We start from the raw sequence: 19,069 nt of genomic DNA on the forward strand, positions 1-19,069 counted from the left end.
TAAAAATACTATTTGAAGAGATTAATTAAGTCATTGGGTAACCCAAAAGTCGAAAGCTTGTTGAGCAGGATACTATGGTCAAGTATGTCGAACGCTTTAGAAAAATCAGTGTAGATGACATCAGTCTGAGACTGACAATCAATACCCTCCGCAATACATTGAGTGATTGTTACAAGATTGATGATGGTTGAACGTCCTTTCATGAAACCGTGTTAATTGGAGCTAATAATGTTGCTAATATGAAGCATCTCAAACACTTTACAAAAGTTGTATTTGATAGAAATTGGTCTGAAATTTTTTGTCCCACTTTTATCCCCTTTCTTTGAAAATTGGGCAGACTTTCGACATAGAGTATGATAAACATCTTCAATACCAAAGTTTTTTGATTACTACGCTGGGAATATCACTACTGTTTTTCGCATGGTTACTTGATGTTGACGCTATATGAGAACCACCGAAGAAATCTGCAAAACCATCAAGAATATCTGAGGGATTATCGAGTAACTTGCCTTGCTTGTTGAAGCTTTATCTATCAAATTATCTGACATTTATTCAATCTGTTTTGTCAAATCAACATGGACCGATACGGCATTCAACTACACCTGCAAATGATGAAATAATCGCCCTATCGAAAAGACTATATGGTGGATAAATTTGAGTCCACTAGTTCAGTAAACCCGTACGTCAACGAAACGCAAGATCTGCTGAAATCATCGCCACTGTCTGTGAGAGCGTGCAGGAAATTCTGAGGTAGTCGATTTAGCGTCGCTCACCACCATATATAACGACTTGTGTTCGATGAACGGGCTCTGGAGCAGTTGGCAACTGCTTCGTCTTCAGGGATGACGCCCATTTGTGAATAAATGGGTACGTGAACAAACAAAACTGTCGAATTTGGGACGATACCAATCCACATGAGATCCATGAGCGTGCAATGCATCCCGAAAAAGTCATTGTTTGCCTATCAAAAAAGCTGACAAATTATTCAACACTTATCTTAACGTTTCGGAAGCGTAAATTCGTCTCCGTCTTCAGAATTGGACAAAATTCAAGTTCATACGCAGTTTTTCATTTTCTGACTTCATTTCTCAACTTTTTCAACAGATGTCAAACTCCTTTGACATCTGTCTAACTACCAGTTTGTATTCGTATCTTTACCGCTCAATTGAAGCTAAAAATATTGATCTCACAGATTCGGGGCTGTGAATTTTCTGCGCCATGAGAATGTTTTAATTTTTTCAATATCTTCACAAGTTTTTGCAATATTGAAATATTTTTTGTTTAACTGAATTGTTTACACCTTAAACTATTTTGCACTTATGATCAAGAATAAACGTGAATGTTCCGAATTTTATCTTCTCGAAACAGTCGCCAGAGTTATTCTGATCAATCTAGATGACTTTCGGAGGCGTCAGACTCAAAATCAAATTGCCGGATCAAGTTATCAAAGCACGACGTCCCCTCCTCTGTAAGTCAATGAAAACTCTTATCTCATTATGCAATTCAAGCTAGGGTTTTGACCCCGTTTCCTGTTGTGCGTTTTTTCAGATTGTTATTGATGATATTCGTTTTATGATCAACTCAAAGATCACGGTCGGCTTCTCTTTATGTCGGCGCTGGAAGAAGGATGATTTGAAAGATTAGGCTTGACACACGATTGAGAGTAAAATGTTTCTTGATATACGGCGTATCATAAGGCGTATTTTTCCATAAAGTTGAGGGATTTGAGTTGTTCAAAAACAACAGACTATCACTATATCTACATTATAAAAATCCCCGCCGCGAATGCCTACCTGTATGTCTGTCTGAACGCGATAAACTCAAATTGAACGTAGTAATTCAAGAGGATGATTTATGGAAATAATGTATTATTGTTTTGTGTGAATTGGTTGGATTATGACGATGTTCTGTGCAAAGTCGGGGTGGCGATGCTACCCGTGCGAAGCCGGGAAACTTCCTAAGAAAAGAGAGTCATTAGCAGCAGTGTTCTGTGGCTCTGCTAAAGCCTTCGACTGTCTAGATCACGGAATACTGCTGAAAAAACTCTATCACTGAAATTGCTATCAAATGGTTCGAAAATTATTACGCATGAAGGCGAATTGAAAAACGGCATACCACAAGGGACAATACTGGGGCCGATACTTTTCTTGTTATAAGAATGTGATTTAACATCCATCGGTATACAAGGAAAGTTCACCCTATTCGCCGATGATACAACAATAATATGGCATAATAAAAAAAGTCATGTAATATCCACGACATTATAAGGTCAGATAGAAAAAAATATAAAAAACTGGTGCGATTCCAATCTGCTGTCATTTAATGTTTTCGAAACGAAATTAATATTATTCCTTTGCTTTATTGACAGCATACTATTAACAAAAAAGGACGGACCCAGTTCTAAATTTTTGGGGGTACTAATTGACAGTATAAGCAATTGGGTTTGCTTGCCGCTAAATCGGCTTATTTCTCATTCATTGATTCTCATTTGAGATATGGGATTCCTTTTGGGGAGTATGTTGCAAAACTATATTGCAGACTGTTTAAATTATGCAGAAAAGAGCTATAAGATTAATGTGCAATGTCGAGACTCCTGCAAATTCTTGTTTGAACCACATAAAATTTTGACAGTCTATAGAATTTTCATTTTAGAAACAGTATATTTGATCAACAAACATAAACTGATATTCAACAGCTACTCCAATTATCATGCCCTTCGTAAAGCTAATGATCTAAGATTACCTATACCAGCCTCTACTCTAGTCAAAAACGTCTTTCATTATAGTGATCTTACGATGTTCAGTCATTTACCTGTCCATATTAAAATGTCAGAGGATAACTGTAAATATCATCTGTATTTTAAATATATAGACAAAGTATGCATTGTATGTGTTTGGATAAAAGTTGTGCAATGTATGTCTATATTCGTTGAGTCAATGAGTCAACCATCTTGACAAAGTGGTATTGATAGAGTCTGCGGAATTCCAAGAGAAAATCTCGATATTTTATTTTTTCCTCCTCTTTTCGGACAATATTCGTCTCGCCAGGAGCTGAAAACTCCACGACAAATATAGTTTTGCTCTGTTGGTCGAGAAGGACTACATCAGGCTAATAAGCTTGTGTGAGCCTGAGGGTGGGGAACGAATAGTTCCAATAAATTCGGCACTTCTCGTTCCCCACAACGGATTCAATATCTCCCGGAGCGTAGGGCAACACCGGTGTCTCGTCAATCCCTTAAGAGTGACGTAGATGGTGATAAAGCACTCTGAGAACCGCGTTATGTCAATGGATATAGGCCGAGACCGCATATGCTGGACATGCCGACAGCAAGTGCATTAGGGTCTCGGACGCCTCGCGGTAGGCCCTGCACATTGTGTGAGGAACCTCTATCCCCATCACTGCGGAAGACCAAGGTGTTGAAAATACTATCCTGACATGCCATGACGAACCCACCAGTTTCCGACTTCAGCCCACTCGACCTGAGGAAAGCGAAAGTCAGGCGCTTTGATAAGACAAGGCCTTCAATGTTATTGAAGAATACCCCATGCACTGGCTTATCCTTGTGTAGCCGCAGAAGTGGTGTGATATCTGCGGCTTTTTGATGAGCCTTTTTCTGAACGCGTTCCAACTCGGTGCCGGAGTTGTCATCACCTCGTTCAGTATCGAAAATTAAACCGAGTTCATCAGCTGCTCAGGCAGCTGCCCTGAAGAAAAATGCTCCAATTTCTGCTCTCTCATGGTCACGGACCATGCAGAGAAGGGTATCCGAAATCCTTACGACTTTACAGGTTCCATCCAGTACCATTCTGTAATCTAGACACTCCAAACTCAAAATTCCACGGCCTCCCTGTTGTCGGGCGAAGTACAACCGTGGAATGGATGATTTGGGATGCAAACTACTATGGAGATGCATCATATTATTATTATTATTATTATCCTAACATCAGTGTAAAGGTCTATTGTAACTTCATGAATCTTAGTGGCACACATCACAGATTAGTTCCATTCTGCCTGAGTATGGTCAATGCCACAAATAACGATACAATCTACGGTAAATCTTCCCAAGGATTCTCGTCGCATTTTCTATTGCGTCGCAAAATACCTACGAATCGATAGCGAGAGCCACAATGAGTGCAAACAAGCCAGCACGGGCAGGATTTATTGAAACGAAGAGTTCAAATTTCTCTAGAAACAAGAAAGAATGAGACGCAAACAGTAATATTACCGTAGAAGTTAGTCTAGCCAGAAAAGCACACATTTTATAGGTTTCCCTTATGAGTTTTTATCGAGTCGTGTGGTTAGCTATCTTATCATCCGGAAAATTCGAACCGGATCGATTGCCATGTACAAATATTACCTTGTTTATGTTTGCTGACGCACGTTTTCATCGGGGTAGGGGTAAAACCTAACAGTTATTTACTTTAGTAATTATATCTATTTTCATCATTTTCTACTGCTCAATATTTTATAAAGAAAGGAAAAGTTCCCAACTTCTTTCTTCGTCATTGTTGAGTGACAACTATTTTTGAGATTTACGAATTTTATATACCGGGCAGTATATATTAGAAAAGGCATAGCTTTAAAAATATCAGGTGTATCAAAACGAGATTTGGTATAAGTGAATGCTATGTGAAGAACAGAGTTTCTGCATATTTTTCAATTTCCAGTAACTTCCGTTTTTGTCGAAATCAGTTTTGTTGATTCTTAGCTCACACAAGTTTCAACTTTTCAGGATTGTCGTTCATAGAAAGGCAACAGCTGATTAACGAATTAGCTGATTAGAATGGCACATTTTTGGAATTTTTCCTTCTTTTTTTAGAGTGACATTTGATATTACACCTAGGTGATTAGACGAAAACTAATCTGAGGTGATGTCGAAAAATTACAGTGACAGAAATTAAATGACTAGTATCACAGATAGGAATGAAGCATGGTGACAAAATTACATTTCCGTGACTGACTATTATTATAAACTGGGCTAACTTTATCATTTTCAAGCAGCCAAGTAGCCCGTCTATAATCATCGTCGGTTTTTTCTGCTGATTCGTGTCCTATCTGCAATTATTGTCTATTCACGTATTGGTAACTAAAACTTTGCGATCGTAATTTTTTGTTAACATCTGGGGCCTTATACATGCAATATCAAAAGTAATTCTAAAAAAAATGAAAAAGTGGTATTTTTTATTAAATATCACATCCTGATAATTTTCCCAAAAACCAAAAATGTTGGAAGCTAAAGGGTGTTTTGAAAATTCGAAACCGAAGAATTTTAGGCAAAACCATAAAATGGATGCTATGCCAAAGCTCACAACATTCCATAGATTTATTATCCTAGGATTTGACTGTTTCAATAGATTTCTTGACTGCCGGTGTAATGTATCAACGAATCTTGGTGCATTCCCTATTCTTTTCCATTTTCCGTTTCTCTTTTTTTTTTAAATAAAACGGTCGATTCTATTCGGAAAATTTTACGGGAAACAAAAAATTTCCTTGACGTTGGCACCAGCACCTTGCGGCAATAATCCCCTTGAATAACATTGGCTAGTTGTCCTAGGCGATATAACCATTCCTTAGAAAAAATATGTTTTATGTCAAATGCCATGTGTCACGTCATTAGAAATAAACAAAAAACTATATTGAATTTCAGGTAATCAAGTTCAATCATATGAAAATCTAAGTGATGATGAATTAAACAATTTTTATTAAGGAATAAGTGCATAAAATGAAGAGCGTAGTTTTGAAATAAATATCAGCGGAAACATAGTCACCTAACCTCTAAAAATGTGGAAATTTTCACGTTCTAATTATTCGAATTTCAATTCCATTTCTCTGGACCAGCTGAAAGCCGCAAACCAATCATTTAATAAAAAAATAAAAGGTACGTTCTTCGAAAAATGGATAAAATACTGGAAACAACTAGCAAACGACTATACAGAAGTAGCAATCAACCTGAAAACAGAAATGAGACAAAAACCAATCAAATCAGTAACGTATATCACAGGATTAGGGTTGATGGGGTACTGTATGTCTCATAACCCGGATTTGCAGAGCTTCAGAGCCAAGTACGTTCAGTGTTCAAACGAACTGGCCCTCGTCAATAGCAGCATAGCAAATCCTGAATCGCTGCGGCACTTGAAGTACGTCGAGCAGTGTTTCAATGCCAATCTAATTCGCTACACAAATCTAGGCATTCTTTCGATAATATGGGTTGATGAATTCAGTAGCGAATGTGACACATATGAAAGTAATTGCTCATATCTACAAGTACCTTACAGAAAGCTTGGTGATCGGATCATAGATGTTGGATTTTTGAATATTTGGTGGATAACATCTAGGAAGATGCTTGATTACGATATAAATTACTGACTTTCTTGATATTTTATAGTTGTATTTACTTATTTGTTAATAAAAGAAGAAAACACTAACCTTGAATTCTTCTTCGGTGTACTTTTCTGTGCTCTTCAGAATGCTCTTGGGTACTGGGCTCATGTCTCTAGCACCTGAATCCCATTCCCAGCGATCCAGTTTTCCTTCAGATAAAAGACGCTTGAGAGGTTTCAGTAATCGTAATTTACACACACACTTCACAGATATTTGAGAGTTTGAAAATGTTCGACATATTCTTGATAACAAACAGTAGTGGAGGATATTAATTTGAAAATATTCATATTTCTGTCATGAACATTTTCAACATGTTTTATGGCTCAATCCCTTGTATAAAATGTGTGTCGATCAGATTAAGGTTTCTGCATGAAGAAAATATATCAAATAATGAAAACTTTCATGCCATGTTCGTTTAACATATATATACAAGGGTTTGAAATATACTTCCAAATAAAGAATGGCGATTTATTAGTATTGTTGACAATTCTTCAACACATTTTGAGGAAAAATATAAATATAAAGCACAAACTGGTCACAGTGTGAATTTACCGTAAATCTAACAGTAAAAAATCAAGGTAGAACAAAAAATATTGAAAATGATGAGATTGCAAGGATAATGATCAATATATCTTGCTGTACAAGGAACAATATTATTTCCCATAAAATGAATTGATAATATAAACCCAAATGTAATATGTACATGAAACTTGCTTAAAAATCTGTTCCTTTATGCTTGAGTACCAAGTTCTTCAACATCGACTGCCAAATGGAAAACTGGTATATTCTTGTGTCTATGCGTCTTTTACTGTGAATGGACATCAATCCGAGTTTCAAAATAACGGTAGAATTGTTTTTTTGTAGTAGAGTCTCCAAAAAGACAAGTCAGTGAGTCACTTCATTCGTTTCCAAAAACCAACTCTACAATTTTTTTACAGCTCTTCCCCTTCCGAAATTTTCAAAAGTTAGTTAGGTCTCAGGAAAATATTATAGATAATTTTAAATACATTTCTTGTCAGGTCTTGACAAGGAACTAAATAATAATACAAAAATGCAATTCAATTCTCTATGCCCTCCAAAATAGTGGGATCTACTTGTAAGTGAGTTCCGGTACTTTCAGAAAAGTTCAGATTGTTGGTAAAACACGGAATTAATGAAGGATAGAACTGAAACACATTTGAAAACAAAAAAATGTCTGTCTTTCCATATTTTAAGATGGTTAAAAAATGATCCTAGCCGGTATTCAAGAATTCTTCAGTTATGGAACAGCAGCATTACCTACCTTGGCTGTTATCACTGACGTTATCCTTGCTTGTAGTTTTTAGTGCGTCAATTTCTGGACGTAAGGCGAGTCTTCGACGTAAAAATTGCTCGTAAGAAATTCTACCTTGAGAATCAGCTCCCAACTGAAGCATCAACTCGTCAAGAGAGTCTTCTAGGCTCAGTTCTCTACAGATAGCTAGCAGATCTTGACTAAAAAAAATTTGGTGTCAGGGTGGGAATCTTGACTTGAAAAAACAGCATGGCATTCAATGAGTGAAACTTCAATCTATGGTGCGTAATTATTGTAATGAAATTCTATATTTGTTATAATAATAATACTTTATTTCCAGTCGGACAACAAAAAATATGCTACTCTATAACTTTTTGTCATTCTATTTATTGATATTGATACAAATTGTTTTATATTTTCAACAAATGTTTAATACAGCCAGAGGCATTCTCCACGTTAACATATTTCAGACATTTACAGCTGCCGGACTGAGTCATGGCTGGTGAGAAGCCTCTCCCTCAAGATGTGCATTAAACTATTTAATATATGTTTATGCAATTTACTTTTTAAACTCCATCACTAACTGAATACGGTCCGGAATTTGGATGTTTATGACTCGAATAATCTAACAGGGTGATAAAAGATCTCTACGACAATATTCATCCAGGAATGTTGGTTTCTTTTTTTTGATATGTCTTCCTGTATCATTAGTTTTTTTACCCACATAATGCTTAAAACCCGTGAATTTATATGCGCGAATTTCCAACTCTTCAACAAAATTTTCTAATAACTGTTGCACCATTATAATTATTTTTTCTGTGTTGTTACAAGTGGCAACACTAATTATAGTTGATGAACAGCCAATTACAATGAGACTGTTATGAGTAGTATGACATTTGAATAATTCCATTCAGATCAACATGCAGTTCAGCAGTTTCACAATTATGAGTCTGTTCAGTTTATTTTATTGTTTGATTATAAAAAGGAATGTTAGTTCAGCACGAAATGAAGGAAAAGCAAGAGAAGTGCATAAGGAATGGAAAATATAGAAGAATATTTATACACTGTAACAAGAAATTAGCAGCGGAGAAAAATTGGAAACTAGCAACAATTTCAAAGAAAAGAGAAACTATGCTGTAAGTGTTTGCATGTGTACTGAACAACACATGCATACAGAGAATTACACATAACATGATCTGTTGATGTTCAATTTATTCAACAACTTAGCTCCTCTTTTGCATCCGCAATTCAGGTGGTATGAAAATGGTTTAGCCACTTGATCGCCAACTTTACAGGATATCAGCTTTGAACTTCTTAAAAATTCCATGCAGCTGCTACTGTGTTGAAAGTGTCTAGCTCTAGAAGTAAAATATGATCAGAAATGTGTTATGATCTTCTGAAGGAGTCAAATTGAATGGCAAAACATGAGTCGATAATAGTGTTGTTACACAGTTGTTAGACATAACACTCAATTTTGTATAGAAAAGTGAGGACACTTCAGTTTCAGGAAGTTTCATTTTCACTTTGAAAAGCAATGAATCACCTATCGATATATCCATCCCCGTTAGCATCGCAGGCCTGAAAGAGTCTTCTGACTCGTTCTTCATCACCTACAGAACTGGCGCTTTCACTGGCACAATCTGTATCTGCCATAACCTTATTTCGGTTTATACGACATTGAATCGATTCTCGAATTGAAATGCAATTTTCTACAAGCAGTTATTAACGCGAGACTATCGTTTTTGTTAGTACAAAGCATAAATCTAATGTAAATCACGGATTTATTTATTTATTTTGGATTGATTGACAATTCCACAAACGTCAAAATTTTCTCTTCTTCCTGTTTTTACAGAAACACTAACCCGTGTTCTTTTTTTAAGGGATTCATGAAGGGAGCGACATGTAGGTGTAATAATTCGAACGTGTAACTCAGGGAAAATGTTGAATATCACGAAAAGGAACTCTAGTTACACTTATTTGAATTACTGACGGTTTTTCCAGTTTATCATTATCCGAAGTTCCATAAGACAATAGGTTGTAGAAACCAAACCGAAATGGTGTTGTGTATGCACAACTGCAGACACGACACCAGTTATACTGTTATACACATAGTCGTAGAGATACGTGTATAAGTCAATATCATTTAGTAGGGAGATAATTTCAGCTAACTGTACCATACCGTGTGTTTCCATTTCGCATTGAAAGTGATTTTTAATCATTAGATATGTTCCTTGTGAATTTTTGATGAATTGCTCTTCTTTTGTAACTGAATTTGTGTAACTTGAATGATTTATATGAGCCTCATAAATCGCAAACAATGGAAGAAATATCCGGTATCACCCTTTCATTTGAATTTGAAACATGAGATGGACTGGATACTACAGTTAGCTTAGGACATAACATATGATTGGAAAAGAAGACGAATGTTTTGAAAGTAGAGGTTACGTGTCCATTTAGTAAACAAAGATGCATTATGATGACTTTGCCGGATTGAATTTTCATTTTTCAAATGGATTTAACTCAGTTTGAAGTAAAAGGGGTTCCTCCAACAGTTTATTATATCCCCAACTTCATTACGAACGATGAAGAAGCATTCTTGTTGAAAAATATTTATTCAGTTCCGAAACCTAAATGGACCTGTTTATCCAATAGAAGACTTCAAGATTATGGTGGTATACCTCACGAAAAAGGAATGATTCCAGAAAAAATTCCTACTTGGCTTCAGACGTACATGCATAAAGTAGATAACCTTCACATCTTTAATGATAAGAAATCAAATCAAGTACTCATCAATGAATATTTACCAGGCCAAGGTATCATGCCACATTCCGATGGACCACTTTTCTATCCTACGATAGCCACAATAACGTGTGGGTCGCATACTGTGTTGGAATTTATGGAAAATGATGAGAAACGTGTGAATGTTTGCAATATATTATTGAAGAGATGTAGCCTTGTGATAATTAAAGAAGATATGTATTTTAAGTATTTACATTCCATATCAGAAAGAGAAGTAGACAACATTGGAAGCTGTTCCAATATTACTCCTGCTGATGAACTGGAACTGAAGAGGTCAACGAGAGTATCTGTTACCATAAGAAATGTTCCTAAAGTTTTAAAAATTAAATTCTGGTAATTGATTTTCTAGGTTTTTTTTCATTTGTTTATCATCCTATCGATTATCTTCATAATATAGTTATGATTAGCAAATAGAAAAATGAAGTTTTCAACAACTCAGTTCTGAATATATAACAAAAACCTTCCAGGAAAGATAAAAGCTACTAATACTTTCCATAGAAACATTCATCAATGTTTTAAATGGGACAGGAAAATAATTTCCATTGAAGTTTCAGCAAATCACTGCTAAAACAATTTTGTTTAAAGTGTTGGAAGTAAGAGGTAAATTATTCATTAATTAGAATTACCGTTTGCAGTGAAATGTTCCATTTTCTAATAACAGTTTAAATTTGAAAAAATGTTTATTTTACAACTAACGCTTGTAATTTTATATATATATATATATATATATATATCAAAAGGTGCGTTTTGTTGGCCCTAATCTTATTTCCGCTAAACGATAATTGCTATCTCTGCTTAGTTGAATAACATAGAGCAAAGATAAAACTCAAAACGATGAAAAAAACCTCGGAACACTTTTTTTCAAATATCCCGTATTCAAAATTGCCAATAATTTGAACTCCATTTGATTTTGAAACGCTAGCATCACTCGTGGTTATAATAGGAACATTTAGAGAAGCCGACACCAACCATAATTAATTAGCAATGCATTCGACCATTATCATGATTATTTATCTATAATGATGATTCAATTCTGATCAACAATTCTAATAATAAACATTCTCAGAACGCACCGGAGACTTGAAAACTGTTTGACATTACAAATAAAACGGTAATTCCCCCACAAATTCAGGTAGGTATAAGGAAAGCTGGAGCACTTGGTCTGTTACCTCATATTTAGAAATGTCTATATCGCAGTGGTAGAGACATAAAACGTGTATACCACGGCCAACGAAACTAGAATATAGATTTGACACATATTTTCGGTGGCAGCATCCATGACAAAAACAGTGGAATTTGAGATTTTACTGCTTGAGCAGCAAATGCTATAAAGTTCGAATGTTCAAATTTGGTGAAGAAATAGAACATGAGCCTCAGTGTTTCCTCACACATAAAATATTATTGCCAACTTGAGTTTATATTAGATATTAGCGTTTGGTAAAATATAGTGACACTAGAGTAATTTTGGTAAATTGTTCTGTACATTCTGAGTTAATATTATAATTATTTCCAACAATCTGTTGGAACATCATAAAAACTAGGTTGGACTATTTTCAGTACAACTGCAATAAGTGATAGTTCAATTATTTATCAATATATTTTCATTGTTCATTCCGATTTAATGTTGAAGTTATAAGCATTTGCTTCTAGAATAACTATTTGAATAAATTTAACAATCATTTCTGTCAATCTGTTACTTTGAAATGATGAAAAAAATAATAATAGTTTTCTATATTCCAGTAGCCAGGAGATAAGATTTTAATTTTTCTTGTTACAGTAGTACTATTGTTAAGTGCTCCAATTACCTTTCTGAAATTTGACAGAAATCTGTACCATGAGTGCTAGTTTCAAAAAAACGCTACTGAAGTTTGACCTTGATCTCATTAGAACTCAAAACCTATAACCTAATAAAAATGAATTTGAGGGTGAAATAATTTAATTCAATTGCAAGCTCGTAAAATAATGTCTCTCTTGTAGAAAATGCTATAATCCAAGTAATAAGCACTATGAATTGTATAAAACACTTTTTTCTAACAAATAAATCATGTTCAACGAAGTCATTGGGCTATTGTATTCATAACTGCAGAAGTATTTCCAATGGATATATTTTGAATAAACTAGAAAATCATACCATCAACGTTTTCGACCGTAACACCAAAAGTCTGCAACGAAAAAGAGCGGCAATAGCTGAAGATGTAAATTTATATGACTACCTGAAAGATGAAATTGGATATCGACTTGCTGATCGAGTATTTGATATTAAAAGAAAATTCAAATTAGCAGCCGATATAGGTGAAAAATATCGCATTGCTCTGCAAATAACACCGATTTATTTATGAACTTCTAGGGTGCCATCGTGGTTATGTTTCAAAACATATTTCTCCAGATTGTGTCGAAGAACTGATATTGTGCGATATCAGCCAACATAATTTGGATTCTGCATCCGTAATGGAGGGTATCAAAGTCAGGAAACAGATTCTGGATGAAGAGCATATAGAGGCATGTGAGAAATTTTTTACAAATAATCCCGGCAACACGAATATTCCCCAATATAGAATTAAAGTCATTTAGCTGGTATTTTCCCTTCCTCATTTGAAAAAAAATTATAATGAGTACTTCATATAGATGTAAAAATTCAATTTTTTCGAACAGATCTCATATTACTATAGGAAGAAATCTTGTTGGATTGTTGAGCATCTCTAGAATTCTCAACCAGCAAAATTATCAAAAACGGCAAGTTTTTGATACACATTTTTCTTTGTGCAAGAAATATTGAATTTACTTATTAAGGTGAACTAGAAATCAGCATTTTCTACACCTGTATGAAGTTCTCCATTACAATTCTGATTTGTTTCAGATTGTGGAAGGGAGAATACTTAAATAAAAGTCAATAAAAACTAGAAATATTCTCATTTTAGTTCGATATGGACTCGTTGGATCTAGTCATTTCTTGTCTGAGTTTACACTGGGTGAATGACTTACCCAAGGCTTTCAAGAGAATATTGGATAGTTTGAAAGAGGATGGGGTTCTACTAGCATCAGTATTTGGCGGAGACACTCTGTATGAACTCAGATCATCATTGCAGCTGGCCGAATTAGAGAGACGCGGAGGATTATCACCACATATATCTCCTTTCACAGAGGTCAGAGATGTCGGGAATCTGTTAACAAGAGCAGGTTTCACTATGCTGACAATCGATACTGATGAAATTGTCGTTAAATATCCATCGATATTTGAGCTCATGTGGGATCTGAAAGGTGAATGATTAGGCTCAATTTTTTTACAACTTTTTGTTGTGGTTGGATATCTACTGAATAGAAATTAACGGAGTGTTATATTTCATAATACTTTCAGGAATGGCTGAAAGTAATGCAGCTTTGAACAGATCCTTGCATCTTCATCGAGATACCCAGTTTGCTGCAGGGGCCATTTATCAACAACTTTATGGTAGCACTGATCCAGAAACTGGAAAATTGACAATACCCGCAACATTTCAGGTTTGTAGAGTAATATTTTGAACTGATGAACAAATGAACTGTGAAATGAAAGTCAGAGAGATATTCATTATTGTCAAACGAACTATCATATAAATAATGAAGACTGTATCATTCCTCTACTTCAGGTAATCAACATGCTGGGTTGGAAACCGCACCCCCAACAACCTAAGCCTATGGAACGAGGCACAGGAGACGTTTCCCTCAAAGATTTATACAAGCTCGGCGAGATAATCAAAGAGATTAAGAAGGTTAAGTCAGATGACAAGGACTGATAGCTGTTAAAAGTGTTGGTAGGATGTAAAATGTTGTATTAAAGCTTTGATGTATTTTTAATATATTAAAAACTCTATTCAGATATATTGAATGTGTTGTTATTCATACTTGATATTTTTGAGAGTTATTGTACTCACCTAGAAGAATTGAAAATTTGCCTCTTTTTAATAACCTGAAAATTCTGTCTTTATTTGAATTCAATATGGGAATAACCATATTTATAGAAATGTAGGCTTTCTCGGCTGGCGTCAATGTTTTGGTTTAATTCCAGGTTTTGCCATGGTCTTCTTTGGTTACAATCTCGAAATGTTTCGACTGCAACTGCGGCGGCCATCTTCAGGGGCACGGTCGAAGTACTCTTCTAGACGTATCCAGTTACATTTTTTTTTCATTTCGCATAATTGACAACATACACTGTATAGGGATAGTCACAGATACTACACAACTATAAAACTTACAAAGTAATGAGTGCATATTAGAAACAAGTAAATTACGTACACAAAAATTCGGTCACAGTATAAAAAAAACCTTTGTCCAATAAAAATATTTGAGTTCTTTTTTAAATTCTATCTCCCTAGTACAATTTATTAAATAACCTTGGCCCAATACAGTTTGGCGAAGAACTGGTAATATTCAATCTGGCAAAAGGTATACGCAAGTGGTTCTTTTGTCTTGTATTGATGTTATGTGTGTTATAATTCTTTGCGATTCCTTTCCTATTTCTTTAGACAAACATATCTCAAAAATAAATAAACCAGTCAGAGTTAAAATGTTCAGTTTTTTGAAAAGATCTCTGCAAGAGTGTTGTCTTGATTTTCCTGCTAAAATCTGTTCTGTCTGTTTTAAAATCTGGTTTTCTGTTAAACTGTCGCACCCCTACGAACGACAACCCTCAGAAGTTGAAACTTGTGCGAGATAAGGATTAACGGGGTCTTACCTTTTAACGTGTGATTCATAACACGTTAGGATGCTTCTTTTTTGTGCAACAAATGTGTTCCTAGAATGTGTGGAGTTGCCCCAGAAATGAATCTCATATCTCAAACGAGATTTCACCTGTACAGGTTAGATATTAATGATTCGCAATGTGTTTTGAACTTGAGATTTTTCTCTAGTTCAATACCTAGAAATTTCATAGTATCACTGGTTACAATTTCTTGACTAGATAGTTTAATTTTGAAGTCCTCACTGCGTTGTTGGACTGTCTGAAATTTTACGATAGTTGTTTTGTCTGGATTGAATGATTATTTGACCAAAACCACTTCATCAAAGACTCCAATATAGATTCGCATTCTTTTCATGAGATATTGTTAGATCTGTTAGAAATAATCAATAATATATCATCAGCATATAATGTAAATTGTTTCCTAGGAAATATTGTACCGATTTCATTAACTTAGATATGTAGTTGATATTTGATTGTAGTTGCTAAGTCAAGGAGAGTACTTCAACCATGCTATTGAAAATGACTCTCACAGTTGCAGTTGAAACCAACCAAAACCACCATATTTATCTTCACATTTTTAATTCCCCTTCAATGTAAATATTGAACGAAGGCAAAAATAGTTTCTATCCTGTCTTCAAGATGACCAAAGCTGTTGACATAAACGTAGTCCATGGTTTTCCTTTTGGTGCTAACAACATCGTCTAAGGTTCATATGTATTCAAACTCTAGCAAATCCAGCTTCTTAAAAAAGCTATTTACTTTATTTGGTGAGTGATTTTTCAGGTCAGCTGGTAAGAGTGGGAGTCTGACAACTGTATCCAGTCTATGGCGGGCCATAAACAGATTATGTGCTGTTTCCAGAAACTATCAGCGATGATGATGAGAATATGTATGCTTCATAAATATTTGCCGGAACGGCTTTGTAAAATGAACTTCATGTCTCTGGTAAGTTTTAGAATACTCTCAAAAAAATTGAATTGAAAAGTAACATTTAACGTGACAGTATGAAATGTTACATTTCATACTTGAATACATTATCATGGATTTTCATCACGTTAGGGCCAATTCCATCAAATATCAATGTAATACAATTTGTAAACAAAAAAATATATTTTGAGGATCAGTAGGGTAGGATAACATTCATTGAAAAACTTTTTAAATCGAGATAACATAAATATATAAAATATATAGGAAATACCAACATACAGCATCTATAATAAATAAATTTCACTATTAGTTAAATAGTTTTGGCAAAAATACCCCCATTCTATTTTCCAAGAATCATCGAAAAGTTTTTCCACTACTACCAAGTTTTTATTAGGTCTTTCACAATGAAATGATTGAAACAATTCTTGGAAGGGTGATAATTCTTTGGATTACACTGAACATTGTAGCAGTGGAATCTTACTACCTAAATCATATCAAATTACGTAACTTTTCTTGTCATCTTTGTAACCAATTTTTTCTACTGCCATATCTTCTAAAATCTTTTTTGTATCATCATTGGAGAAACTAATAACTCTACAATTGAAAATGTTACTAAAACTGTCAACGAACTTTGGAATGGCATCATCGATAGTGACAATCCTACCGACTTCTTTGGAAATACTGGTGACACCTTTTCCATCAATCCCGCATGGTGTAATATGGTTGAACCAGGACAAATCAGTTGAACAATTTAACGCCAATCCATGAGTGGAAATGTAGCGACTAGCTCTAATACCGATAGCGCATATCTTGTCATTTCCTATCCACACGCCAGTGTGCGGTGATGTTTCAGCCTTTAGGCTGAATTCCTTGCACATATCTATTACTGTGCTCTCGATTTTTGAAACATAGCATCTTATGTTTGTGTTGAAATGCTTCAAGTTTAGTATCGGATAAACGACTAATTGGCCAGGCCCGTGGAATGTTATTAAACCGCCCCTGTCTGTTTTATAGAATTCTGCTCCTTTTTGAATCAATTTGATGGCTTCTTCATCAGAATACTGTTTCGTTCTGATGCCAATAGTATAGACGGGATCGTGCTCAACACAAAGCAGAACGTTGTTTGGCTCGTCTTTTGTTAGGTGTAAACTTGCCAAATAATTCTGAAGAGCTAATCCTTTGGAGTAACTTATCCTGCCTACTTTCCAAACTTTGACTAACCTCTCCATTTAAATTTAACCTCTTCTCACTTTCCAGTCATAGACATTTATAGCTTTTTCCATCGATAAAACTGGTGGTGCCCTCGTTATGCACTGGCGTACATAAATTCTGTCAAATGTAAAATTCAAAATCGGTGCAGAGGCAATGAAACAAAGTACGTGTCACTCACTCACTTTACAACACTACTACTATATTAGAAATTATCAAGATCTATTCTACTGGCTACAGAATACTATTATTTTCTCATCATTTCAAAATAATCATATTATTGTATTTTATTTCATTCTCATAAAGTGTCTCATACAAATACAAATCAATATAAATCATTTATGTGTGGAGCTACTAATGTTGAAGGACTATGGGTAATCCATATGCTTTCGTTATAGATATCATTATATTCGAAGTGGGTATACAAGTTAGAATAATCATGCTTTTTACTGATTTCACAAGAGTACAAACGTCGAAACTAGTGAGAAGAAAAAGGTAACTGGATGACAAAAATACTTAAAAAAAAAAAAAACAAAAGTTAATTTTTATATTTTGTTGCACGAATTGAGACTACATGATTGTAAATGGTATTATGATTATCTGAGAATGCCAGGTGACTGTTTTAAAAAATTTCTCAACATCAATACTTTTTTTATCACAAGACATATCATTTTCATGAGTTTATTTCAGCAGGTGAGGGTTTATAGATTCAACTTTGAGATATGTCAAAGTCAACTTCCATGGTTTATTTGCGATAACCTCTTAGGTTTCTTACTAAGAAAAAATAATAGAATCGGCAACGTCAATTGACTAAAATTGATAGAAATATTGACCATTGGCACCGGAGTCTCGTGGTGGCCGTGGTAGTGGACGGACGTGTTGAGAACGTCAAAGAAGGTACGCGGATGCCATCTGTTATCGTGGGGCTCCGTTTTGTGTTGTGCTAGTCCATAGTAATGAATACTGAAATGTGTGAGAGTTTTTAAAAAGTGAAGTTTAAGGGCCCTTTTATTCACGCCGGTATCAAGGCCGGGTGGTTCGGATAACCACGTAAAGGGGCCACGTATGTGAATTTAAAAATCCGAAAATCTCCCGAAGAGGAGGCGACCCAATAAATATATATGTTAAAAAATCAAAAGGTCTCCTGAACAGGAGGCGATAATAAAAAAGTATAGTTTTATATTATAAAAAGTGCGACAAAAAAGGGGTGGCAGCATTGCTTCGAACAAAACCGCTGCGCCCCACCCCGACGAAGCTTCTGTCAAATTGATAGGAGCCTGGACAAATGCGCCCGAGTGGGAAGCAACGTCCATTAAATTAGAGAGAGACCATTTGGCACCATCTTGCGGCAACGTTAGAACTATCCCACTTGGTTTTCAACATACAATTTCTGAAACAAAAGGGCATTTCACCAGAAGTCATTCATGTATCTTACCTTGAAATTTCAAGTTTTTTGTAGAGTGTAGATGCACCATTATTTTGCTTTAGTGCTGAAAGAAGGGAGAAAAATCAAAATCCTTTGTGCAGATAGTTTGTATATTGACTAAAACTTGTATTGGGAAGTATTTTCCTAATAACTTTATCATTTTGAAAAATCACCCCAAAATTAGCTAATTTAAATTTGACAGATAATGTGAATCACATGACGTATTTTAGGTTATTTTGCATCTGGATTGAAGCATAAATTGATGTTAAATTCAAATGTCCAATGAAGCTATTATAGTATCACAATAATTTCACACAATTACCAAATCCACGTGTTGCAG

The 19,069-nt window shown here is 35.0% G+C and overlaps 5 protein-coding genes across 5 annotated transcripts in view; 3 read left to right on the top strand and 2 right to left on the bottom strand.

Moving 5' to 3' along the window:
- The window catches only part of LOC111510848 (colorectal mutant cancer protein), an 81,402-nt gene extending 71,932 nt beyond the window's left edge, over positions 1–9,470 (bottom strand). The window contains exons 1-3 of the mRNA XM_074169256.1: positions 9,198–9,470; positions 7,664–7,854; positions 6,427–6,530 (exon numbers count right to left, since the gene is read on the bottom strand). Coding sequence (XP_074025357.1) covers positions 6,427–6,530; positions 7,664–7,854; positions 9,198–9,307 — 405 coding nt within the window. The 5' untranslated portion in view covers positions 9,308–9,470. The remainder of the gene's footprint in view (positions 1–6,426; positions 6,531–7,663; positions 7,855–9,197) is intronic.
- Positions 5,589–6,425, top strand: LOC111510936 (mitochondrial import inner membrane translocase subunit Tim29). The gene has a single exon (XM_023166917.2). The coding sequence runs from the start codon at positions 5,782–5,784 to the stop codon at positions 6,364–6,366; it is 585 nt and encodes a 194-aa protein (XP_023022685.2). The 5' UTR covers positions 5,589–5,781; the 3' UTR covers positions 6,367–6,425.
- Positions 9,471–10,084: 614 nt separating the features above from the next.
- On the top strand, positions 10,085–10,794 carry LOC111510966 (alpha-ketoglutarate-dependent dioxygenase alkB homolog 6). Its single transcript, XM_023166948.2, has one exon. The coding sequence runs from the start codon at positions 10,164–10,166 to the stop codon at positions 10,788–10,790; it is 627 nt and encodes a 208-aa protein (XP_023022716.2). The 5' UTR covers positions 10,085–10,163; the 3' UTR covers positions 10,791–10,794.
- Positions 10,795–12,325: 1,531 nt separating this feature from the next.
- LOC111510959 (arginine-hydroxylase NDUFAF5, mitochondrial) lies at positions 12,326–14,310 on the top strand. Its single transcript, XM_023166936.2, has 5 exons — positions 12,326–12,745; positions 12,801–12,952; positions 13,372–13,711; positions 13,809–13,951; positions 14,077–14,310. The coding sequence occupies exons 1-5, from the start codon at positions 12,460–12,462 to the stop codon at positions 14,221–14,223; spliced, it is 1,068 nt and encodes a 355-aa protein (XP_023022704.1). The 5' UTR covers positions 12,326–12,459; the 3' UTR covers positions 14,224–14,310.
- A 1,981-nt stretch (positions 14,311–16,291) lies between these two features.
- Lipt2 (Lipoyl(octanoyl) transferase 2) lies at positions 16,292–17,502 on the bottom strand. Its single transcript, XM_023166959.2, has one exon. It carries the CDS (start codon positions 17,321–17,323, stop codon positions 16,589–16,591), a length of 735 nt encoding a protein of 244 aa, XP_023022727.2. The 5' UTR covers positions 17,324–17,502; the 3' UTR covers positions 16,292–16,588.
- Between the last annotated feature and the right edge of the window lie 1,567 nt (positions 17,503–19,069).

The sequence above is a fragment of the Leptinotarsa decemlineata genome, unplaced genomic scaffold (assembly GCF_025532065.1).
Source record: "Leptinotarsa decemlineata unplaced genomic scaffold, Ldec_3_MD MMD2_P_RNA_scaffold_5, whole genome shotgun sequence".
Taxonomy (NCBI): domain Eukaryota; kingdom Metazoa; phylum Arthropoda; class Insecta; order Coleoptera; family Chrysomelidae; genus Leptinotarsa; species Leptinotarsa decemlineata.

Coding starts and splice junctions, on each gene's coding strand:
- Lipt2 (XM_023166959.2), bottom strand. CDS start 17,323: ATGGAGAGGTTAGTCAAAGTTTGGAAAGTAGGCAGGATAAGTTACTCC.
- LOC111510959 (XM_023166936.2), top strand. CDS start 12,460: ATGAATTGTATAAAACACTTTTTTCTAACAAATAAATCATGTTCAACG. Junction 12,953..13,371: donor TGGATGAAGAGCATATAGAG/GCATGTGAGAAA, acceptor TTCTCATTTTAG/TTCGATATGGACTCGTTGGA. Junction 13,712..13,808: donor GCTCATGTGGGATCTGAAAG/GTGAATGATTAG, acceptor TAATACTTTCAG/GAATGGCTGAAAGTAATGCA.
- LOC111510936 (XM_023166917.2), top strand. CDS start 5,782: ATGTGGAAATTTTCACGTTCTAATTATTCGAATTTCAATTCCATTTCT.
- LOC111510966 (XM_023166948.2), top strand. CDS start 10,164: ATGGATTTAACTCAGTTTGAAGTAAAAGGGGTTCCTCCAACAGTTTAT.